Source organism: Podarcis filfolensis (genome assembly GCF_964270895.1).
Source record: "Podarcis filfolensis genome assembly, chromosome: Z".
Classification (NCBI taxonomy): domain Eukaryota; kingdom Metazoa; phylum Chordata; class Lepidosauria; order Squamata; family Lacertidae; genus Podarcis; species Podarcis filfolensis.
In genome coordinates this window covers 38,642,507-38,668,922 of record NC_139617.1, presented here as the reverse complement: position 1 = coordinate 38,668,922, position 26,416 = coordinate 38,642,507, and the positions used below count along the sequence as shown (strand labels likewise).

Here is a 26,416-nt window from a genome sequence, read left to right as displayed (position 1 = left end):
CTATATGTCCTCTTGGGCGCTTTTGATGCAAAAAAACAATCAAGAGCACTTATAAATCAGAGACAGGTAACCTGTAGCCTTCCAGGTGTTGCCAGACTTCAGCTCCCATCACCCCAGCTAGCATGACCATTGGCCAAGAAATGATGGGAAACGGAAGACAACAACATCTGGCATGGCACAAGTTTCCTAACCCTGTTCTGAATTAAAAGCCAAGGGACTTGCTCATTCCACCTGCAAAGGTTTAGCAAACCTCCAAAATTTGGGCAATATTCACCCATGATGAAGTGACTTCTACCAGCTGACCACGAAGCCTGTAAATAGACCCCACTCCAACCCGCTCAAGGATCTCATTGTTCTGGCTACAATGTGACTCCTGGAAGTTAAAAATCAGAAGCTGACAGATGTCACTTCCACCATTAAGTCCCACACCCTGCATCTTTCATTGACTCTGAAAGAAGAGGGACTGCAGTACAGTCATCCCTCTGGTTGCATATGAGATCTGTGCGGGAGGCACATTCGCAACCTGTAGCGTTTGCAGCCTGAAGCACCGCTTCTGCGCATGACGTCATTTTGTGCTTCTGCCATGTGCTTCTGCCGAAACACGGAAGTAACTCGTTCTGGTACTTTCGGGTTCAGCGCGGTCCGCAACCTGAAAACGCACAACCTGCTGCGTTCGTAACCCAAGGTATGATTGTAGATGGCTTCCAGTTTAATCTCTGATCTCCAGAATGGCATCTCCAGAATCATTGGGAAATTATAACAGCTCAGCTCAGTAAGAAGCCATTACTAATGTCTTGAGGTCTAAATACACAAAGGGACAAAACTCTCTACACTGGCCCTGACTGTGCATTAAGAGCTGCAACAGAAACCCTCCTCATGCTCCTGCCAAGAGCTTCATTGTGATACGGCCTGTGAGTGGAATTCCCTCCCTCCAGTGTTATGATTGGCACCATCACTTGCCACCTTTCAATGCCAATTAAATATATTTTATTTTCCCTTTTGTTGGGAACTGTTTTGATGCTGATGCTGCTGTTGCTGCAATTTCTGCTGAGGACTAACTTGATAATCGAGTTCTAGATTATTCGCTGCAAATGTTTTTGATTGCATTTTTATGCATTTTATTGTGGTGTAACCCACCCTGGAATCATGCAATTGATGAAGGGTGGGATATAAGTGCAATAAATCAATCACTTGAAGCATCACTTTTTAGTTTTCCAAAACACTTTTCAATTGGCTTGTCATTCATTTGTAGTTAATTGACACCACTTGGGGGATAGACAGGCCAATTTCAAGAATTCCTCCTTAATGGTACTCAGCTCTACCAGTCTCAGGAAGGAAGGCTGTTGTTATTTTAGGAAGGGAAGACAGACAAAGGCTCTTCCCATAGCAAAAAAACCTGCTTTCAAGCAGCTTGGTGGAAACCCCAGCCCACCTGTGATACTGTAATGCTGCATTTCTTTGCCAGCTCTTCTTTGGCTTCTTCACTGGGGTAGGGATTGCTGAGGTGAGAGTAAAAATACTCGTTCAAGATTTCTGTGGCTTGTTTACTGAAGTTACGCCTTTTCCGCCTGCAAAAAGAGGAAAGAAAGCAAGGAAAGAAATATATTACAGCTGTGAGACTTCATTACTGAAAGTTAGCTAGGATATGGAAAGCAGACTTCTCTCTAACCTTTGCTAGCTGAAATTGATGCTTCACCACTTATTCAAACCAAACCTTGGCTCTTATCAGGGTTGATGTGAGAGGCTAGTAACTGATAGAAGAGGAGCAATTGCTTATCTATGGAAGAATTCATTTGCCCATCTCTCTCCATCAAAGGTCCAGATCCCACTTACCTGTTGTTCTTAGAAGTTCAAAGATGTGCAAACCAAGATTTCAGATTACTGATGAACTTATTTATAGTGTGTTATCTAGATATTAATGAGACACACATTTTGGGTGGTGTGGGAAATCCTAACATTGTACAAGGTACTCTACTTCATCTGCATCTCCATCTGTCTCTTTCCCTCTGGGGCAAGGGTGAGGCAACCTGTGGCCCTCCAGGTGCTGTTAGAGAAGCACTGCCACAACACCTGATCGTTGGCTATTCTGGCTGGGCTGCTCCCATGAGAAGGGAGCAGATGAAGGCAGAAGCTGGTATCCACCAGCGTAGCAATCCCTGGCAGCACCTGGGATGTGTGTGTTATGCGCGTGCACCCGCCACACCAGGAGGGAAGAAGCTGGTGTGTGCCATCCCAGCACTGTCGGAAAAAACATTGTGGGGTGCACTGCTGGGAGACTGCCTGGGACTCGGGAGGGAAACCTGCAGGCCAGCACATGCCAGCCACGCCCATTCCAGGTGCCCCTTCTAGGTGAAGTGCCCCACGCTGCTTTTTCCGGCAGCACTGGACCCACTCGTGGCTGGGAGTGATGCAGCAGCTGCAACGCTCTGCAGGCTGGCTCACGCCATGTTAGCGGTGTGCCCAGTGCTGCTTTTGGGGGCAGTGCTGGGCCTGTTGGAGGACAGCTGAGGCTGGGAGGGAGGAGGCTGAGGCACCCTGCAGGCAGTGTGCCATCTACGCCCTGGTGCACCCTGCGCTGCGTTTGCAGGCAGTGCTGGGTCCACCTGCTGGAGGGTGCCCTGCAGCCTGTGGTGCCCGATCCCCTTCCCCCGCTACTGCTGGTATCTCAATGATGCAGCAAGAACCCTAGTTAGGGGTGGGGACAAACATTTGGGCTCTGGTTCAGGCAGCAAAATGCCTTGGGCCAACACTGAATCTGACCCACATCAGACACCTAGGAAAAGAGAAAACATCAATCCAAGCTACTCTCTTGGAACAACAGAGCCAAATTTATTTCATTTTGGAATAGATGTGAACCAGAAGGAAGTGTTGGGCAAGAAGTATTGAGCATGGTTTAATTGTTCAGTTTACTGGTGTGATACTGAAGACGGAGTTGTTATGCATATTCATTTCCTACCCATAATTATCATTACAGATCTCTTCAATAAAACTCAGTTCTTAAAAAGAAAATTCTGTGAAGTCTTTTCTCCCCCTCCCTTTAGAAAACTCCCTGTAAGTGTTTTCCCTCCAAGCTCCATTCCCCCTCCAGGCTTGCCACAATCAAACTACCACGATAGGACGGCTACTCCATAGGGAGCTTCCATCTGGCATGCTACAGCCCATCAGTATCATGGTGTGCTTATCCCCCGGCATTCTACCGCTCTCCCTGGAGCCGTGTTTCTCTCATTACTCCACTTCCACTTATTTTGTCTAGGCTTTCTGTTCTGTGAGAGGAACTGTTTGCAAAATATGCTTCTGAAAGGTGCAGCTGTTCCCTTTCCAAGTGGCAGCAACCTTTTTCATTGCCATACCGGTTAGGGGTGCACCCATTTGCATAACCAAAATGTCACTGCGGAGTTCTTAAAGTGCTGTCAGGCATGCTGTATAAGGAGAGGGTTGGCAATGAGCTTTACTACCAAAAAGGCCTTGCAACCAACCAGTGGCCCATGCAAAACATGAGAGGAGGGGTGAGACTTGGTGATTGGCTGGTATGCGTCAGTCTGTGTAAGGCAAGCTGAGAAGCTAGGATCACACCATGACTGAAGAACCAACATGACTAGTGTTAAACTGGTACATCTGTCTGCACCCAGTCAGCATGGAAGTTTGCCTCCAAGTACTAAATAATTGGCCATGAACTTCTGCCCCTCCTAGAATAACCACGTCTTTTCTGTCCTTTCATTTGGGAATTCCTGTACGCAGCAAGGATTCATATATAAATTCCTGTCCTGCCAGGAGCAGTTCAGCTGGTCATAAAAGTTGGCTCTTGCAGCCAATGGATGTCAGGGCACACACAGTTCATCCAGGGGGCTTAACTGAGGGTTCCCTAATTTCAGTGGGTCCACTCTGAGTAAGACTAACATTAGCTACAACCCACTGGCTGTAAAGAAGTGTCAAATCCTGTAGCGTTGGACAAATCACCAACGAATCAAGACAAGAAAATCATAGAGTCTTGTGACCTACCTGGCATCAAGGAACCGTGATCTCAATATCATGACAGCTTCACAAGTGCTTTGCTTAAGCTGCATCTGGATGGAGCTGAACTTCCGATGGATGATGCCTACCATCCTCTCTATTTCCTTTGGAGAAATGGGGCGTGTCCGACTTTGCTCTCGAAGAAGGTTCATCACGTGTGTGGTAAATTCATTACAAGCCTAAGAAGGAAGGGACAGTTACAGGGGCAAAGTTACAGGGACAGTTACAGGTTTTGGCAAAGTCATATCACATCCTGATCTCAACAAGAAGAAAATGTTTACAAATTTTCCATGTACCCAGCCTTAAGACAGCTGGTTGTTTTTATTTATTATCAATTAACTACGTTATCAATTAGCATTTATTATTATTATTATTATTATTATTATTATTATTATTATTATTAGTTTTAACTCTTAGTAAAGCACTGGCAATTGTCTAGCACTGTACAGAGATTAAAAACAAGACAATTATTGCCCACAGGCTCACAATCTGATAGACACAATATAAAATGAAAAAGAAATTGGGAGGGAAGAGGAAAGCAAGCATTGGAGCAGCTGCACTTTCAGTGACCAATGCATTGATGGGTTCAGGTTCTTCCCCTTGCCATGATGTTCTTCCTGGGAGACAGGGCGTGCAGTCTCCTAGTGACCTTTGGTTCCCTGGTGGATTCTAGGATGGAATAGTCTGAGCAGATTTATAAGTCCCCTGGTTCTGGGAAACCATCAAGCTTGGCTAGTAATATCTGTTCAGAGACATTTTCATCAGTAGTAATGGGGAAGTGACAAAGCTGATGTTTGGTGGTGATTTTACTAGAGGAAAAAGGGAGAAACAAAACAGGTATTTGATGGTAGGATTTAGCTAAGACTATGAGACTTTGAAATAGAGAAGGGCATTAAGAATTTATCTGCCCTCATATACTAGGTATGGAAGAGGGATATATCCCAGGGAATCCTTCTGCAACCTGGTGCCCTCCAGATGTTTTGGACTACAACTCCCATCAGCCTCAGCTATAATGGCCAATGATCAGTGATCATGGGGGTTGTAGTGCAAAACACCTGGAGGGCACAGAGGCCAGGAGACATGTTCTGAGGTGTGGGCACAAAATGCAGCAACCTAAAGAAGATAAGCAGGTTGGGGGCCTGGTTGGGAGATATCTGTGAACCCTATGTATGCTGCCCTGAGTTCTATGATAGAAGATAGAGGATATAAATGTGCCAAATATATAAACATGTGGATTTGGCTTCACCTGCCAAACTGATCAACTTAACAGCTAGCATACCACAAGCTCTTCCCTGGCACATCGGCACCATCCCCTCTCACAACTTCTTGCTCCCCCCCCCCCCATTTTTAATTTTAACATATCAGTTGAAGAAAGTGCTGAGATAAAATCTCCCCCTCCCATTTTATGACCTGAAAATAAATTGGGGTTCAGGGGAACTTCAGCAGTTTTGTGGGTACACAATTTTCAAGGGGAAGCTCACTGGAGCTCCATTGCATTTGGGGGAATAGGAAATTCAGGGTGTTGTTGGTACCTGTCTGTCTCAAGAGACTATGGAGTGCACCTCCAGGGGTGAAGTAAAACCGCTGGAGAAATCACAGCGTTTGCTGTGGCTGCAGGGACCAGTAACTCATAACTGCTGCCTCCCGTGCTGTTTTCACTGTGTTATCAGCACTAAAGTAACCTCACTGGGGAGCAAGCCAGGGCAGTGTGTATGAGGGTCCTGGGCTTCCCAAATGACAAGACCTCCCTTCTCAGCTTCACTGATGTGGTCCAAAGGAAAGCAGAGCAATACATTTGGCACCAGCTTGGCTGCAGGAGTTGCTGGAAGGAGGCGTACCAGATACCATCCAACCATCTTAGAGACTCCACTCTGGAAATGTGTAGGGTTTACTCCTTAGCCTTTTCTTCTCCTGAAGATGGCCCACAAGGCAGCAGGTACAGATCTTTCCTCGGGGTTTACTCTCGAAGCCTTTCTTACAAATGACTAAGGTCAAAAGGTAGCAGAGGTTCAGGATCAGAGTTTTCCTTCTCCTATATGAGCTGCCTTCTCAGGTTGACATACCCCATCAGCCCCTCACTTCCTTCTACAGCACATGCAGAAACCACCTTTTTTGACTGTTAAACCCACTATTGGTCTCATCTGCTCAATCTCCTGGAGCCTGTCTTTGCATGCAGGGAAGTCCCTAACTCACTGAAGGTTTGAGACCCCTTGGCTGCCCTTAGCTGGCCAGTCAAAGCCATTCTGGGAGTGTGCCTGCTGTCACATGCTGACAGCTTCTAGGAGACACTCAGGTGAGAACTGAGTGCAGGGGGAACCAAAGGTGGACAAACTACCCAGGAGCATGACATGTCGCCTGCCAGAGGTACTACCTCTCCCCTAATACCCCATACACAGGGAGCAAACGGCAGCCACCAGCTGCTCAGAGCTGCAAAAGAGCTCCTTTTAAGTCCCACCCCCCAGTAAATGTGCAAAAAGATCTCATCCGCAACCTGCTGCCTCCAAATTCAGGTAGCTTTCCTTCACAGTTCTGATCAGCTGGTGACTATTATTTTCTTTCCCCCAGAATTCCCTGAATAAAAAAGATGTTTGCCCTAGCCCTATGTTCTATGTAACTTGAAAGCTCTTATGTTATGCTTAACACTCTTGCCCCTTAGCCAACCCTAATAAAAGGTATGGGTTTTCAGTCTCTGGAAAGTTCTCTCCACAGAGCTCCACGGGAACTCTGTGATCAGCTCTTAAGCTTCCACCAACAAGGTGTCCTGATAAAAGGCACCACCACCACATAATCTCCAGTCTCTTTATTCTTTGCATACAAGCCAAACATGTCTTTTTGCTCCTTGGATCCAACATCTGTCCTCCTGATAGAATATTTCACATATCTGAAAGCTACAGAACTACCACCTCATTATCCATTTTCCTTCCTCAAGATTTAACGTGCCCACTGCCTTTCAGGATCAAACTAAGCAAGATTTTAATTGCATGATTGCCATTAATCTGTTTTTATAATTTACATAGCATCTATGGATGTGTGTAAACAGGATAGGGACTGGACTGGAACCATTTCTTCCTTAATAGTCCTGATAAAAAGATTCCTTTCCTCTGGAAGCTGTTACTCACTCTGGAAGATAAGCTACTAGTAGTGCCAATGAAAGTTTCTCGAATAGCAGCTTCCAGGTGGGGGGCATTGTTTATAGTGGGAGGGTTAAACCACGGTCCCAAATGATGCTGCCACACACACCCAACAGCTGTTATTTAAAATGTAAAAGTAATACATAATTGTAATCATGCAATTAATGTCAGGCAGTCTTTACAAGAAGAGTTGCTATCCCCAGCCCTCTTGTTACTATCCTTTTATCTTATTTGGACCAGATAAGTTATTTGCAGAGCTTATACCAAAATATTTGCTGGAAAACAAAACAAAACAAAACAAAACCATACATTATCAAAAGCTCCTGTAAGCCCAAAGTATACACCCACAGAGGACCAGTTGCCTGCAGCATCTCTTTAGGATTCCCTGCTCAGGCCCTGCTGTCTTCCAATCAGCCTCCATTGGTTTGTGGGTAAATTTTATTCCCACTGCATCTCTACACCCAGCATGATAAATGTTAATTCAATTGTGACTAGTCCACAAATGCAGCAGGTTTACCTGTCCCAGGAGGAGGCTGTTTGGCTACTCCAGCCTTGCTTCTTTCTACTGAGCCACTGATAAGGGGGTGTTATGAGGTTTTGTAATCACTCCTGATGCAATGACCCTACAGAATGGCCCAATCTTATATGTGGTCTGTTGCATTTCTTTACAAGTAACTGTCCTGAGCTTCCTTTCTTCCTATCCATCTTCCAAACAGCAATTAACATAGACAACAAAGGACAGTGTAATGATTACTCAAACTTTTTCAGGTGCAAGAGTGAAGTTTGCATCCAGTTTTAATCTGGAGAAAAAGTGAGCTTCAGTTGTGAGATGCTTGGGAAACAATAACAGACTAGCTACTTTCTGGGAAGTGGAAGCTGGGGGATGCTGTTGCCCTGATGCTCATGGGCCTTGTGGAGGCACTTGGTTAGTCACTGTGGGAAACACAGGATGCTGGACTGGATGGACTGATGGTCTAATCCAGAAGAGCTCTTGTTACAGTCTTCATCACTCTAAAGTTAAGAAAGTGGATAAAGTCACTCTGTTGCTTTTGGGCTGCAGGGGGAAGGACAGAGAATTAAGGGCCAGTAGGTAGCTTCACCACTTCTACCCAAGCAAGAACATCAGCAGGGGAAGATCACCCTGGCCCCAACTGGGTATAAATGCCCCATTTACATCTCATAGTTTCATTCTGGCCTTGTCATCCTGATTGGATCTCCCTCTTCTATATTTTCATTCCACTCCCTTTGTGCCTCTTCTGCTTTTAGTTTGTAATTATTATTTTTTCATTGGCATGCGCCACTTTGGGAGACAATATATGTCTGAAAAGGAGGATAACATTAAAATAAAAGCCACCCACACTCACCTCACCAATTAACCTGGAGGTTAAAAGTTTACAAGCTCAGGTAATGTCTGCCTGTTCAGAGAAGAGAAAATACACCACCACCCTCATCTTCGTTTCCTCCAAACATCTCTCGTAACTTATTAAAGCGAAGACGCCTATGAATGCAAACGCTGATTAGCAATTTGGCAGCAGACCAGCATATCCATGGGATTCACAGAGCTTCCCTTTAAACCAGTAGTTCATACATGATTAATTAGAACATCTCATTTATGTAGTGTGCACTTTAGCTCATTACTCTAAGTAAAATTTGTTAAGTATTTACATTTAGATAATTAAAATCTGGGTACACCCTTAAGAAAGATGCATATGCTTCTGGCACAGTTACTCTCTTTTGCCTTTACACATCTGAAAGTAAAAAATTACAGGTCGTAACCCTCCACCAAGTCTGTAGCGCTTTGAATGCAACGCCTGGCAGAGCACTTGGACCTCACTCCAAGGACTCTTGGGGAGGAAGAGGAAGAACACACATCACTGCTGTATGAAAATAGGAGGGAGAGACTCTTGAGGCCTTGGAGATTTTAACTGCTTTGAGGGCTGGTGTTTTTTTTTAATACAATCAAGCAATATATAATTTTTATCAGCTAAAATAAATCAAATTAATGGCAGTGGCATCATTCCTGGTTCCTTGAACTACAACTATGTTTCTTACCCCTGAAGAACTAGCATGCGCCATGATTCCCAATGTTGCCGGAAATATACAAGTGTACTTCTAAGACCATGGACATATTATATTTGCTACTATTCCAATAAGAATAATGGAAGCTGGAGGAACAAGCAGGCGGAGGGACCTTAGCTCAGTGGGAGAGCACATACTTTGCATTCAGAAAGTCCCAAGTTCAGTCCCAACCATCTCCAGGTGAAAACTTGGGGAGCTGATGCCAGTAAGACATCATTACTGAGATGAACTTCACCCTAAGGCACTATATGATAGCTTCTTATGTTCCTGGCTTGGAAAAGCTACTCTGGCCTTCACAAAATTAAACAAATTCAAATGTATGTCTTTGTTTTCCTATCTATACATTAGTCAAAGGTGTGAGGGGAAATGAGCTATGCAAATGAAGCTACAGCCCCTGCAAATCCTGCCAAGTCCCCACTCCAATTTAAGAGATTTAATAGGTATTGTCCACAGAGAAGCAACTCTTGCTATCATGAGAATTAGAAACTTAACATTTTTTAAATGCAGGGATGGGGGGACCTGTGGCCCTCCACAACTGTTGTGCTCCCAACTCCCATCAGTCTTAGTGGGTCAGAAATGATTATAGTTGTAATCCACCAACATCTGGGGAGGCACAGGAACCCCATTCCTTCTGCAAAGTGTTTGCCCTTCTCCATATGTATCCTTGATTATAAAGGTCTGATGGATCAGACTAAAGGTTTGTGTAATCCAATGTATTGCTTTCCACAGTGACCAACCAGGTTAAGCCTTTCTTCACCCCATAGATCATCTTTGGTTGCCCTTTTCTGCAGCTTTCCTAACTCTGCAAACATCCTTTCTGAAATGGGGTAACCAGGGGAGTTCCATGAAGGTGATGGCAGCAGGTTCCCAGCTGCTCTGGGAGGTTTGGGACGTTTGCAATACTTTTGCCTACAGCAAAAACGTATTTCAATGTAATTATAGAAGATAGCTTTCAATATGCCATCTCTATTACAGTAGCTGTAAATTATGAAGAGAAGCATTTCTCCTAGCACTGAGAAAGTGGGTGAGAAGCTGATGGTGTGACACACTTTCTGGAGAGCTCCCCCGCCCCCCGGCCTTTCCTGCTGCTTTAAAGTGCATTTCCTTAACTGGCAACAAATGTCAAAATCAAACTCTGGGCAGGGGGGAGGAGGGAGGGTGGGAGAAAAACACAGCAATAATGACAACATTGGCCTTTGCTTCTAGGTTCAAAGAAGGCAATGCGAACACAAAAAGGCAATGAGACTTGGTGGTGCTTTAAAGACTGTGGGGCAGCACTACAGCTGAATAGGGAGCCCAAATGGAGCAACTCACACTTCCTGTTTCCAGGGCTGGGTACAGCATTCACAATTAGGGCTCTTGGGTTTAACTGAGGCTTTGTGAAACTCCTTTGTGAAACCTTCAAAACACCTGAGTTCCTGATAAGCCATCTAGAACTGATAGAACCAAAGGAGTCCCTGCCCTATTGTACCACACCAGATGTTTTAGAGGAAGTGGGATGTGCCCTAGCTTGAAGGATGGTAAGGCACCATCCAGGACCAGCCCTAAGTTTGAGGGGGACCTGAGCAAAGTGCCGTCTGATGGCATTGAAGCCCTTTGGCACTGTGGGCTCAACACAGCAGCACTGACAAGCTGACAGCTTTAAACAGTGCCTTTAAGACCCTCACATGGATGGTGCACCATTTTGCCCTAAAGGGAAAGTATATGGAGTGGGTGGGACTGTGGAAAGTTAAAATGGCAGCTCTACAACCTAGTTGTTTCTCCTCTGATTACAGTGCCAGTTTAAGGAGGGGGATCCACTACTTGCCCGAAGATGCTACATGCTCAAGCCAGCTCTGGCAACATAACTTCCTAAAGGCCAGTACTTGCACCACTCCCTCCATTTAGTAGGGAATGAATTTCATTTGCTCATCACCCACCTCTTCTTTAGCTTTCATCTTAACTCTACCTGTATCTTTGCATGCACTAATTGTGACCCAGCCCAAATGAACACAACCAATCATGAACTGTGGTCTGCTAGGGATGTTTTCAAAGCACTAGAAGCCGCCAACTGACACAGGATCTGGTTGCTACCAAATCAGGCCAATGGTCTACCTGGTCCAAGAGAGCCAACACCATGGCAACAGCTCTCCAAGGTAAGGGGATGTTTCCCCAAGTCCTAATATTTGAAAATTGTTTATTTATATGGTACCATTGACATGGCATTGACAGGCTCCTGCCCTGAGAAGTTAACATTCCAATTTTTGACAGCACAGAATATGACAGAGAGGGGATGGAAGAGCGGCAGGCCAAATTACTACAAACTGGTCCAGCAGCCTGTTGCTCAGCACTGCTTGCATCCTGCTACTAAGCTACAGTTGCAATGAGTTTCTCAGATCAACCATACTTTCTGCTACAGGTTCCTCTCGACCCTTTCCCTTTGTTTATGAATGGCTTTAACCAATAATGTATAAATGGCTAGGGACTAGGTTAACTGAAAGATTGCTGTCTCCCACAGATATCTATCTGAACCTTAAGATCTTCAGAAGTCTTGATCTGTGTGTTGCTGTCAAGTGAGGTGAAGTGGATCGTTACAAAGGACAGAGCCTTTTCAGTAGTGGCTCCCCAGAATCTATTCCTTTAGATTTCTCAGAAAGGCTTGTCTGACACCTTTTTTACAGTCTTTTTGGTGAAGACTTCTTTTTTAAAAATCTTGAACTTTTAAACTTGTACTTTAAAATAGATTCTATGCGTTTGCTGCTTTAATGGCTATTCTAGAAAACCCACGTTATGCTCTTTTTTTAGTATAACTGTAAGTTGGTTATGCTCTTTTTTAGTATAACTGTAAGCTGAGCTGGAATTTGTTTCATTCTGTCTGAAATAGATAAAAGTTTTCTGTTGCTGTGCTTACTGTGTTTTCATTATTGCATGTTTTAACATTGTATGACTGTATTTCAATTGTATTATTTATTTATTACTATATTTTACTGTATTTTATAAGTCATCTAGGGAACTTTACTAATGTGTTACCATATCAAATTTAAGACTGATTATATTGAGCTAAAAGTGGATCTGAAAGGACTGAAGGCCTACTAGTCTGGATCTCTCTCTCTCTCACACACACACACTTGTTTATTTTAAATTGCCCCAAGTATTCTCTCTCCCCTTCCCAGATGAAATCTAGACTGATCTACCTGCTTTCTCTTCACAAACATCTCATGGCCCCTCCACCAGTCTACCCTCCCCTGCTCCCACCTGTAGAAACCTTTCAGAAAACTTGGAGCCAATCAAGACAGAGGAGCGGTCCCATTTGCCCCTCAGCTGCAGAGACAGGCACAGTTCGAGACAAACTAGTACGAGACAGTTTGCTACAAGGCATGAAAAAAATTATCATATTTCTGTACAGTAGACACTGCTGGGTGTCAGGACTAACAGGGGAAAACTTGCGTGTTTCACATCCGCTCTGTCTCTTACTCTCCCAGCAGCGTTTCTCTCCCCCTCCCTCCCCACCTCAGTTTCCTGGGGTTTGGACGGATGGATCTGACATTTCAGTTGAAACCTTTGCAAATGGAGCTACGGGGCTTGAACGCTGGGCTCCTTCCAAATGCTTACATTTATTACAGTCAGAGGCTACAAGGCCAGGGAAATGACGGCCCACAACAATCAGAATTTATTTTTGCTCCCGTTCTGTCTGTTGAGGTTTTCCATGCACCATTTTCATTTAAAGTGTGGTCGATGTTCCTTTGTCTCTACTACAGTTACAACAAGAGGTCTAGAAATCTGCACTTAAATGACCAATATTCTGGGACTTGAAGAAATAATGGAGGTCAGCCCTTCTTGACTTCAAAGTATCTGTAGAAAATTGAGGGGGGTGGATTAGTAGATTTTTTTCAGGATGACCAAGCCAAAAGGCATGCATAAGAAAAGCAGGGGCATTCAATGGGGGGAAATCAGAAGCCAACATTCCATACAAGAAATGCCACATTCTTGGTACACAATATAAATAAGAGTAATTGCAAAAGAAGATACATTATTTCACCCTAGTGAACAAATCATTAGACTCAATTTGCTTTATCACAGACATATGAAATATGCTCAGCAATTGTAGAAGTTCTTATTTGTTAATATTTTCAGAGCTGTAGTCATGCTACTCTCTTGCAAAAACCAATCAGAGTCACCTTAAAATACAAACTAATTCATTACTGCAGAAGTGGACCTGAATCCATGGAAGCTTATTCCAAAGTAAGTAAACTTATACCCCACCTTCCTGCTTCTGGAAAAACCACTCGAGGTGGATTATAGCCTAATTATAAAAATAACAAACTGTTTAAGCAATAAAATATAATCAAAATAGTTTTCCAAAAATATATATTAAGTTTATTAGTGACAGTCCAACATACTTAGGTTGGAGACAGTAGCTTTTAAAAAAGGAGGTATAACAGGCATTGCTGCCCAGAGAATATACATTCATCTCAACTGTTGCTTTCGGTGAACTAGGATGTTTTTTTGTTTTCGTGCAAATTCTGTATGACAAGCTACAGAGAGACTGAAGGAAAATGCAGGCATGCACTAAGGAAAATATCCCTTCTAACTCTCTTAGAAACCAGTTTCCATTTGCTTCCTGTTAGTTAAACTACTACTCCAGGTGCAAATTAGTGCAGAAATAGAAATGCAGAAGTGGATACAATAAAAAATAATAATACCCAACATTAATGTGTAGGTCCTGTCCTTGTTTGGATAACTGAGCCAAACTCACCCCATGCAGAAGCCTGCAGATGCACCATCCAGAGAAACTTTCTGCACAGACATAGCTTTTATTTCTAACACCTCCTCCAGCTGCAGCAACCAGTTCTTGGATTCAGTAATTTTTGTAGGTGGCTTTTTGAAGACAATAATAATTGGTCCTCAGGGTTATGAGAAATATCATGAAAGCATGGCTGTGATTAATCTTGTACACACACAAACACACAGCCAATCCACAATCTTCTGCTGAATTAGAACTAAACCAGCTGAACGGGTTGATTCATACTGCCATCATAAATGAACAAACATTTTATTTCTGAGGTGTTAACCTTTCAAACCCAAGACTGTTTCCAGACTGGCTTTAGAAAGGGCATTTTATATTAAGCTACAAGAAAACAAAAAGTAGGGGGGGAATGAAAATTTTAAGCAAACACTTCAAATGCAATTGATTTTTTCTCCATCCCCCCAAATGTCACTTGTACTTGGGTAGTAAAGAAGCTGTTTTTATTATAACATGAAATAAATTCATAATGGCCTTATAATATTCATTCTAAGATGCATTTTTTCAAAGTCATAGGTTCATTTAAATGCTTTTTGTTGTAATGTTTTGTTGTAATATTTTCTGCTAGTCACTGCAATTTGTAACCAAAATACCGAAACTAGCTAGGAACCTCCAGAAAGGAAAAATTTCCTCACATTGGTGATGTACATTCTTGTAACACAGATGCTGAGATAGGCAAAAACCACACCAAGCTGCATGTTTTCTGGTAGGACTGCAGCCTCTGATTAACCCCCATTTAGCAACTGGATTTTGCGGTTTCACTTCAAGTTTGTTTCAGCTGACACACTCCCAGGGAAGTGCCAGAGCCAAGCTGTAGAAGCCAGGACTTCCTTATAAAGTTCTGCTCAGAAAACCAGCCACAAGTTCCTATGGTTCATTGAGCTGATATGGTTCAAGCTTCAGAAGCTTTATAAGGCACCTCAGGGAAACAAAATGACATTGCCAGTGGTACAGCAACAAAGCCAGGGTCTCTGGTCTTCCCTTTCTAAATCTGTGAAAAGTTACGTGAACATGGATGGACAATCTCTCCAACACTTGTTGACAAAAGGCTCACTGATTAACTGAACCCCTCAAGAGAAAACAAATGAAGTAGAGGGGTATATGTGGTTTCATTGGGGCAGAGCAGTTATTAACACTTTTAATAAAAATCAAACCATAGGTCATATTGAAAATAACCTACAGCAAGCACAGAATCGTCTACAAAAAAATGTTGACAGCAAAGTAAAGTCAGTAAAGCACTTCTGACTGATTTGTCCTAGAAGTGGAATCCTAACTCACAGTAAATGACTAATCTCTCTAATGCAGTCATCTGGATTTTTCAAAGCACTTACATACACTTACAGAGTGGCCCTAGTCCACAGGTTGGGAACCATTTTCAGCCTAAGTTCCAAGTTCCCTTCTGGGCAACCTTCAAGAGGCCATGTATCTGTGGTGGATGAGGCCAAAGGCACAAGTGGGTGAAACAACAAATATAAATTTTACCTTTGTACAGCAGTGTGCTTTCTACCAGACACTCATTCACAATTCTTTATCCTCCATCCAGGGAAGCAAGAGGCATTATCAGAGTTTAAGGACACTTTCCAGCCATGCAAAAACACTCAAGAAGGGTGTGATATGGGGCTGGGGAGAGGTGTGGGGAGCGTATTGAGGGCCAGACAGAGAGGGTTGGAGGGCCTGAAGTTCCCTACTTTTGTTCTAGCCAAACCACATTTATCTCAACCTTCTAGCTACAATATGGTGATAATCACAGCAGCCTACCTTCCAGGGCCATTGGTGAGGATTAATGCAATAAAAAATCTGAAACACTTGGAGGACTTGAAATATGCTATGTAACTGACTACCTATTATTGTTTCTGACTGCAGTTTAAAGAATTTGACAGGATCTTGCAAGGCTGCTCCTCCAAGTTTCAAGTTGTGGGCTTATTCAACCTTACTTACTTGGAAGTATAACTTGAAGTTACTTGTTGATGTTGCTAATCTTTAAGCTATTAATTTTTGAAAGCATGGCATAAACAGTACTTTGCAGGTTGGGCTCTAGCAAAACAGAGGACAATGGAGCCACATATATTCAAGGGAGAGGATTGCAACATCTAACCTGTTCATATTTCTCCAGCTCCGTGTGATAGATCTGTCTGATCTGGGTCAATTTGGCCCTGTAATCTGAATGTTCAATAGAGTTATCCGAAGATCCACCAGAAGCTGCTGCTGCTGCCGCCGCCGCCGCCGATCCTCCACCTTTCTCAGGACCTGAAACCCCTTCTGCCAGAAGCATATTGTCCAATCTCATTAGCTGGGGGTCAGGAGGGTCTTCCTCTTGAGCTCCTCGGATGCTGAGACCTTTAGGTGAAGGAAATAACAAGAAGAAAAATTACCTAAGTTAATACATCCTGTTTCCAGTAAATCTTCTAACTATTCCACCGGCTCAGAGAAGGGAAAGCAGCAGGAGTCACACACACACTTTGCTGCGAGCCATTTTCATATGGATTTGTGAAGGCTTCCAATCCTAGCAGTTGTCGTTCAAGGAGGAAGGTATTACTAAGTGCTCCGTACACACTATGCTAAAAAGTAATGATCTTTCAAGATCTTGAACCAAAATAGCCCAAATTCTGCATCAAGAAGAGAAGAATTCTGTGACTTGAATAAGTTAATCAATGCATTCACTGTAATGCAATGTAAGCAAATGGCTCAAAGTACTCAAAGTATCACAGAAAGCAGAAATATTAAACAAAGACACTGTTCCTACAATAATATATTTAGGAGGTCACACCAATTGCTAAAGTCTGCCTTTTACTGTTGATGCAATAATATGAGTAGCAGTCACGGACCAGCAGACTATTCTAAAGAGTTGGCAGTGGACTGAGCCACTGTTATCATGGGCTGCTTTGTAAGCTTTTCGAGCTTTACCTGAGGATAAAAATGTTTACTGTATTATAATTAAATATAATAAATTTATTCGCTTATTTTGTACCACATCCATTAGTAACAAAGAATGGCATGCAACAAGAAAGTTATGAGGGTTAGTAATCTGCTTACAATTTTTAACTGGAATACCAAACTGTCTATTCAGCAAAATATTCTACACGTGTATTTTGTGCAAATACAATGGCTTGATGTTATTCCTGATTCAAGGAAAAGCAGGGAGGGTTCCACTTCACTGATGGGTCAAGGGATATAGTACTTTATATCCTTCCAGAGGATCACCCTTCCTGAGGAGATACTCAATCATTAGGTCTTAGATCTACTGAATGCAATATGCATAGTCTGCAGTGCCCAGCTCTGCTGTAAAGAATGCTGTGATGTATGCAGCCTCAAAACCACTTTGTTTTTTGGTTTTTTAACCACCCAGAAAGTTTAAATCGCCATTTCATGCTAAAACATGTTCAAAATTGCCAGCATTGTTATCAGCAGCTAGCAGAGAAGCACCAGCGTTTATTTTAAAATAATAATAAAAATAAATAAAATTTCCGCCTCTAGCCAGAGGATCCCAAAATGACATCCAATCACCAGTCTCATCTGACTATTATAGATCAAGGCTGACAATTTGTAGGTTTAATCAGGTCAAATGGGCTTGCTGCCAAGATGCTCTCAACACCACTGAAAAACAAAGTTGAGATATAATTACAGTTGGGGGGGGGGAATCACTAGAGCCATGGCTCCGTGGATCGGCATTTCTATTAAAGATGCAATACAACCCAAAAATATCCCAGCTCAATTAACCTCTTCAAATCGGTTTAAAAGCAGGTATTCCTGACAGATCCCCTCAGGGGGAGGAGCTGGCACCTACTGAGTCTGCAAGCCGATTCTGCCTTCTGTGGTGTTCATGTTGTTGTTTATACACAGCGGCACACGAGCTCTGCATCAGGTGCAGCTGACATGACAGTAACATCCATAAACTGCCAAGTGTTCAGCTCAGAAGTGGCAGTTAAATTTGACTCACTTGCATGAATCTAGCCCAATTCCTCAAAGGTGTGGAGGTGTAGAAGGAGACAGACCGGCCTACCCTGCACAAACATCAGCCAATCCCTTGTCATATATTTGACACATGTATTTAAAAAGAAAATCTTTGAAATTAACCACCTTTGTAGCAAGCATCAGTTGCCTGCAATATTGTTAAGACAAATGAAATGACTCACTGCAAAATTGCTTATCTTTATCATTGATAGATGGTCAAGATTTGAGGGTGCATACATGCACGGCTATACATATGCATGCCCCACTAAAACGAACGGATGAATGCATCCCTCTTTAATATGCAGAATGGCAACTGTAAAGCCCTATTGTCCAAGAATGCACAACCAGAGCAAGATCTGGGCAAAAAGCAGTAAGCGGGTGTTAGGGAAGCACAATTCTATAGTGCATGTTTGGTATACAGAAGATCCCTGATCACTGGCATTGCTGGGTAACAAAGACCCTTAATAATATGATATCCACAAGCTCCATCCCATCTCTAATTTTTGCCAAACCATGCCCCACCATGGGATGCAGCACCACAGGTTAGGAGTACCCCATCTCGTACTTAGAAGCTGCGTTGGAGTGTTACAAGTGCCTCATACGTTTAGTGAGTTAGGGCAGTATTATGACCTCCAAATTGCTGGTGGAGGACTGAGTTAAAGAAGGAGTGTGGCTTGCCTATGTGAGTTCTTGGCAGAGGTGACTTTCAGTCCAGGGACTTGCCAATTCGTAATTCATCCTCTTAGCCACTATGTTACACAAGCCTTTCTTCCACACATCTGTAATAACTTTAAAGTTGTCTGATTATATGGGGTGGTTGATACTGAGAACTTTTTGAGAATTTTAAGTGCTGCCCCAACTTCTCATATTTTTTATTTCTCCATCTACCCTCTTTATTATTATATACATGTTGAAAACCATGGGCGTTAAAAAGGGGGTTGCATTTTCTCCTTTTATCAGTGAATCTTATTTTAATTTCATCAGGCTACTTCAACAAACCACACACAAACCACACCAAATAATTTGAATGCCACATCCATTGTTCTTCCTTCCCTCTTTTCAACCTGGCTTCTGCTTCATCTTACCCAGATCTGAACACACACTGCAAAAGTTGGTGAGCAATATTCTGTCTGATATGTTGCTTTTCTTGTCCCCACCCCCCAACCCATAAAACAAGCTTCTTCTTGACATGATAAGAATCTCACCATTCCACATTCAGCATTCCAGATTCAGAATTGTGTGTGTGGATTCTAAAACGTTTGGAAGGCAGAAAGCCAACTTGATAAATTATCACATGTTTCTTCTCCTCCCACGTCTCCAGTACACCCCAATTACCATCAAATTCTAAATTTGTTTTTGGGATACTGACACCAGAGTTTGTTCACTGCTTGGACTTGACAATGCACATTTGCTTCCTTGTTATAAAATGTTTCATCTTTGCTATTTCGTCTTATCAGGTTCTCATTAAAGCATTAAGCAATCTTCTACATGGTTAGTCTATTCCTGCTAAGGGCTTCAATTCCTCTCCTAAGGAAAAACAAACAGGCTTTTGCTAATTTATATACGTTACTTCATTAACTCTATGAGAATTTTTAAATGACTGCTCACTGAGCTAGGCAGCTGAGTGCATGCTTTGCATGGAAGGAGCCTCAGCTCTAGTCTCCGATATTTCCAGTTAAAAGATTCTGGGAGAAAAAAACTCTGTTCAAGACACTGGATAGACAAGGATAAGATGGACAGTATTGGGCTAGATGCACCATTAGTCCTATTTGAAGAAAAGAGTTTTGAGAGAGGAGGGCAGGTAGCCTTATAACACTAAGGTGGGCAAAAGGTAGATTGGGATCTACAGGTAAGTCTCTGGGTGATTTTCAGTAGATAACAAGGATTCCAACCCCCAGTAACTTGACAATTGTTTAACCCCCAGTGAGGTCAGCCTGGCATCTTTGGTGACATATTTTCGGCAGAAAGTAAAAACCTACTGTTTTCTCAAGCTTCTGATGATCTATTATAGTTTTGTTTTTGCTGACAGTATGCTGACAAACCTTCCGTGGCTGCATGGGGGTGTTTTGTATTTTTTTTAATGAACTGCATGGAAGCTTTAATAATGTGCTGCTATTATAATGTATTTTATTTATGCTTATGTATTTAATTAAGCTATATCACTGTGGTGTATGGGGTGTTAGGGGAGGAGTAGAACCTCTGGTGGGTGACAGACACATCATGTTCCTTCTGGGGTAGTTTGTCCTCCTATGGCCCCGACTCTGCACCTAGCTCTCATGTGTGGCTCCTAGAAGTTGTCAGCATGTGACAGCGGCCACAACCCGGGAATGGCTTCAACTGGCCAGCTAAACCCGGTGAAGGTAGCTGATGGGTCTCAAACCCTTGGTGAGTTAGGGAGTTCCATGCATGTAAAGACAGGCTCCGGCGGGTTGAGCAGATGGGACCAATAGTGGATCCAATGGTCAAGAAGGTGGTTTCTGCATGTGCTGTAGAGGGAAGTGAGGGGCAGATGGAACTTGTCAACCTCGGAAGGCAGCCCATATAGGAGAAGGAAAACTCTAACCCTAAACGTCCACTGCCTTGTGGTATATCTTTGGGAAAAGAAAGGGCTAAGGAGTAAACCCTAAATCTGGAGTGGAGTCCCTAAGGCAGTTGGATGGCTCCTTCCAGCAACTCCTGCAGCCAAACTGGTGCCAAATGTATTATTCTGCCTTCCTTTGGCCTACATCCGGCCTACATGCACCCTGGGAAGGTCACTTTGGTGCTGCTAACACAGCAGCTTTTCTTCACCCCAGAGGTGCACTCCATTGTCTCTCAAGACAAATGGATGCCAACTATATAAGTCACTTGGAGACCTCTGTATAATAATAAGCAGTCTACTAATACAGTGGTACCTCGGGTTACAGACACTTCAGGTTACAGACGCTTCATGTTACAGACTCCACTAACCCAGAAATAGTACCTCGGGTTAAGAACTTTGCTTCAGGATGAGAACAGAAATCGTGCGGCGGCGCAGCTGCAGAAGCGGGAGGCCCCATTAGCTAAAGTGGTACCTCAGGTTAAGAACAGTTTCAGGTTAAGAATGGACCTCCAGAATGAATTAAGTTCTTAACCCGGGGTATGACTGTACTAAAGATAACAGCAATAACAACAAATAAAAAAACAAGTTACCACCCTGCCCTGGTTGCCCTTGTTTTAATTGCCTCTTTCGCAGACTTAGTGTTCCTCATCAGTTGAATAAGTATATTAAATGGTTGGCTTTATTGGCCTTTGTACAACTATGCTGGTCAGTTTCAGCGCTCTGTGTTAAAAGCCGTCAACTGCAGTAAATTCAGCTATAGTTCTGTACGTATGTAACGCTCCATGAGATGCCTTATATTGCAGATGCACTGACACAACCACAAACCACATTTTTTTCTCTGGCTCTACTACCAACATAAGCTGTTTTGCGTCTGCCTCTCACTGGTGGATTGGGTGGGGTGGTTGTTATAGAAAAGAAAGATGTTTTCACAAACCTGAAATCTGCCTGCCACTACTCTGTGGTTTTCAAATTTCCAAGCCTCTGGGCACCTCTTCCATATTGACTTCCCTATGAAAACCACCACTACCTGATCATATTCAACACAGACCTGAGGGTACCTATGTACCTGCAGGAGCTTATGATGGCAATCAGAAATGGGAGACCAGTCATTTTCTGGCCATGGCTAGTATTACAGTATAAACATGACACAATTTGAAAATTGCACAGTTTGGAACAAGGGCTATGAAACTGCTAGGGCAAAATGGCACAGCTGTTTTCAGATAACCTTGGATTGTTTCCAAATGAAACCTGTTTTGACTACTTGCAGTAGTCCTACCCCAGTTCTTGACAAGTGATACAGTCCATTGCATATGCTGGTACACCAAGAGAAGGGGGCAAGGATGAGCTGTTAACATTTATTCTGGTTTGAGGCACTACTTAAGCAACATCTACAAGACCATGTGTGGGGGAAAGAGGATGTACCATTTCCATCTCTATCTTCCTTCGTTAATTTTTGAATTACAGTTATCAACACAAGTATATAATGAACAAGAAGGCTGTTCTTCTGTAGACTGGATTGTCCTACTCTAGGCCTTTTGATATTGACTGGATAAAAATCTACTCTGTCTTCCTGGGTCTGTGTTTCTCTTCCTTTAAAGAGGATCTCAAAAGCTCACCTTATTTGCCAAGCCAAGCCTTTCCTTTATTCAACAGCTTGAGACAATGGATGCTACCCAGCAACTGCCTTTATAAATTATGCACCAATAATATATGTATTTTTGACATATAAGCTCACACTGTGGCTATTGTTTCTCTATTTTTATTCCTCAGTATATCAACCTACAAGTTTATTACTGCTTAGCTCGCTGACCTTTCAATGCATCGTGGTATTAAGGTACAGAGTAGGCTTGAAAGAACACAATAATACATCACTTCCAGCACAACTGGAGAGGTACTAATGGCACTGGAAGTGCAAGGACTCAAGCTGGAGAGCTATGCATCGGCCTAAAGCCAAATCTTTCCACATTAAATATGGCAGCTTGAGCTGGTACACCTTTGATAGATCTTTCAGGACCACTTTCATGCCTGACAATTTCTTTTCCTCTAGGCAAAGTTTCAAAAATCTTCATGGGTGAGCCGTAGAGTTAAACCACAAACCTGTTTGCTCCCTATTTTCATCTACTTAAAGCCACACCATTCATTTTGGTATCTGCAGGATCCAGACAAATCACATAAACAGACGCTAAAACATTGTTTAACAATGAACTTGGCTTTGTTATAGAACCACAGTTTTAGCATATCTTTCAGCAGATCCTAATTAGCTGTCTTTCAACGCGCTGTGCACCTGCCCCCACAGATAACAGACGAGCGCGCCTGCACAGGCGACGGCATTCAGAGGCCAATAAATAAATTGCAGGTCAAAATTATTACAAAGCTTTTCCTCCGAATAAACCCATCTCCTTCACAATACAAAGCCGTCGATATGAAAAGCACCTAAAAACCCACTCAAATGGTATGATTACAGGGGCCGTTTGAGTTTAATAATCCGACTGTAGTTCAGGCATTTTCAACAGCTCATTAAGGGTTCATTAATATATGGGCAAGCTTTTGAATTATAAATAAGCAGATTAGAAACCCGTGGTGTCTGAATTGTATAGTAGGTATCTTGGCTAACAGAGTAATATTGCAAGCACAATGAAAGGTTGGCCCAAGAGAGTTCTTCTGGAGATACAGGGCATGGCTTTTTCCATCTTATTTATTAATTTCATAAAATTGTCAAGTTGGAAGGGACCACAGGTCATCTAGTCCAACCCCATGCAATGCAGGAATGTTTTGCCCATTGTGGGGCTCAAATCCATGACCCTGAGAGTCTCATGATCTACCGACTGAGCAATCCCTTTGCCTTGCTTGTTCACCTTGTGAAGTGCATATGTGTTATTTTTCTGAAGTGGTAAATCAACCATTTTAAGACATGCCCACCACCCACCATATATACTGTATTTTTCGCTCTATAAGACGCACCAGACCATAAGATGCACCTAGATTTTGGAGGAGGAAAACAAGGAAAAAAATATTCTGAATCTCAGAAGCCAGAACAACAAGAGGGATCACTGCGCAGTGAAAGCAGCGATCCCTCTTGCTGTTCTGGCTTCTGGGATAGCTGTGCAGCCTGCATTCACTCCATAAGACGCATACACATTTCCCCTTACTTTTTAGGAGGGAAAAAGTGAGTATTATAGAGCAAAAAATACGGTATATGGACCCTGGTGTTCCACAGAAAGACCAAAGACTCAACTCAAAGATGTAATCACCACCAAATCACCTTCCTAGTTCCATAAGAGCGGTCTGATTGGCAATAAAGATTCCCATTGGGATTCTTCATTTGTGGTTTTTAAAAATAAGGACAGCCACTGACTTATTCTATAGATTTTAAGCTTACCCAATGGGGAAAAGCCTCCAGGCCTCTCTAACTTACTCATTGGACTCTCACCAAAACACACCACTCTCATCAGGCAACATCCCATGATGGCCCTGCTGTACTTCCTTTTAGGGTACTTTGCCTAACTAGAATGTATCCTTGAACTTTGATAATACATTTTGCTTGGATGGATGGATGGATGGATGGATGGATGGGGTGTGTGTGTGTGTGTGTGTGTGTGTGTGTGTGTAACTAGCCTCCTGTACAAAGATAAAGTTCACATTCATTGCTCTGCTTATTTTTGCTTCTAGGCTCACCCACCACTGGCATATGTCCCTGGGAGATTGCTCAGAAGGGAATGCGGCCCCTAGGCTGAAAAAGGTTCCCCATCCCTGACTTCAAGAATTTGGCGGGGGTAGAGAAACACCATCAAGAGACAAAGACTGCTGAAGTTCGTTTACAAAGTCACAGGCTAAGAGCTGAGGTTGTCCAATCCCCAACAAACCGAATAGTACAGAGATCTTAGCTGCTAGCTCTATTTTGCCTCCTTGAAGCATTTCTAACAAGAGAACAGATATCTGAAAATGCCTGCTCTTCATTTTCTATATGGCATCAGCAGAGAATAATGACTGCTCTCATATAAAAACACAATTTAATGTTGTCACGCTGCAATATTGTGTTGGTGTGGCAATTAACATGGCTGGTCTTAACACAAACCCTGAGAGCCATGCCTAGCCTCCATCTACATCACTAGCTTCCCCAGCAGCCACTGAAACCAGGAGGACTCTCTCCAGAAGTCAGCGGAACACTAAAATAACACCATGAGCCACAAAGCACAGCTACCGTATTTACCACCAAATCTAATGCGCATCTGAATTTTCAAAACCTTGAAACTAAAAAAGTATTTGCTATGTCAGCAGTGTTTATCAAGCTTGCAATTGAATCTAATGCGCCATCAAATCTAATATGCACCCTAATTTTTGTGACATAATTTGACCAAAAAGGTGCACATTACATTGGAGTTAATATGGTGATTCACACTCTCTTGTCAGCACAATTTACAGTCTGCACAAATGCAGCAACAACACCATGTTCTATCTCCCAGGGTCTGCTAGCCAGCCAGGGTGGTGAAGACTACTGACATTACTTTATAATTTATAAAACCTATAAATTATAAGTTTATAATTTAGCTCTTTAAGGCCATGATCAACTTTAAAAAAGAGAAAGAAACTGACATTAAAGAACACAGATTGTTTATCACAAGAGGTGCACATAATAAGGCCTATGTACACAATTGGTCTTCTTGCATGTTCTCTGCTCCCCCCACCACATGCTGCTCAACTCCCCAAACTGCACATTATGACTGGTTGTTAGAGCCAATTTTATTATGTGCTTTGTAACTTCTTCCCCACTTCCCCTCCTTATTAAACATAGGTACTCAGTATCATATGAGCCCACAGTGCTACAACTCACAACTTGAGACAGACTAAAAAAATATGTTATCAAGATTATTGTAGGAGGGTAGCAAGCAAGCAAACCCACCTCCATATTGTAAAGATTAATCTGGTCACCCTAGCAGGGCTCAAACCACATAAACATGGGAGAAACCATGGGAGCTGTTGTGGAGTAAGAAAAGAGGGAGGCAATGTGAATCAAGCACACACACACACACACATATGATGAAGACACAAGTTGGCCCAGAAACACACAGATCTGATCTGCACAATTACTTTTGTGTGCATACAGTATCTACCCTGGAGCATCAGTCATCTCGTGTTATGTTAGACAGTAGGTTGCAGCTGTCTTGTGAATAGCATAACAGCTCTGTGGATCAGACCACAGGCCCTCTGGTCCAGCATTCTGTTCTTAGTGGCTAACCAGATGCCTATGGGAAGCCCATAAACAGGACAAATGCGATTGATTCTCATCAACCTGTACTCAGTTGCTTTAAAAAAAGAGAAAGCAAAAGAAACAAAGGTGCCAGTACTCACCATGAAGTTGTTACAGTTAGTATCACATTTTTAAAATGGGGGGCGTACCCTCGAGTACCCCCAGAAAAAAAACACCACAGGTTACCTTAACCACTTACATGCACACTTGGAAGCTTGGAATTGCCCAGTGCTATTATTCTAGAAAAAGAGGTGCTGGAACTCACCATGAACACCTCCCTCGTTCTCTTAGAATGACAATGGCGCCTACCTGAGAGGTGCTGGAACTGAGTTCCAGTGAGTTCCAGCTGAAAAAAAGGCCTGGAATTACCTAAAGGAAAAAGACAGCTGTTTCCTGTAGGCACAGAAAGATAACCTAGTTCAGAAGTAGAAAATATATGTGGTCTTAAAATGGAACCAACTGGAGATAATAAACCTATGTTTATTCCTGCAGCCAGGACTTGAAAGGTGACTTCAGTAAAATATAAGAGGGATTACAGATTGGTGGATGCTATTTTAGTCCATTTCAGCCAAATTTCCATTTGCTTCAAGAACAAGATGCTAGTTTGTCAGGAGCTCCACATGCCAACAGGA

General features: G+C 42.8%; 1 protein-coding gene across 14 annotated transcripts in view; it reads right to left on the bottom strand.

Moving 5' to 3' along the window:
• The window catches only part of PBX3 (PBX homeobox 3), a 235,944-nt gene that overhangs the window by 31,106 nt on the left and 178,422 nt on the right, over positions 1 to 26,416 (bottom strand). For all 14 annotated transcript variants that reach the window (XM_083597051.1, XM_083597047.1, XM_083597055.1 and 11 more), the window contains 3 exons: positions 16,100 to 16,341; positions 4,000 to 4,190; positions 1,433 to 1,568 (listed from right to left, as the gene is read on the bottom strand). In XM_083597051.1, the coding sequence (XP_083453177.1) occupies positions 1,433 to 1,568; positions 4,000 to 4,190; positions 16,100 to 16,341 (569 nt within the window). The remainder of the gene's footprint in view (positions 1 to 1,432; positions 1,569 to 3,999; positions 4,191 to 16,099; positions 16,342 to 26,416) is intronic.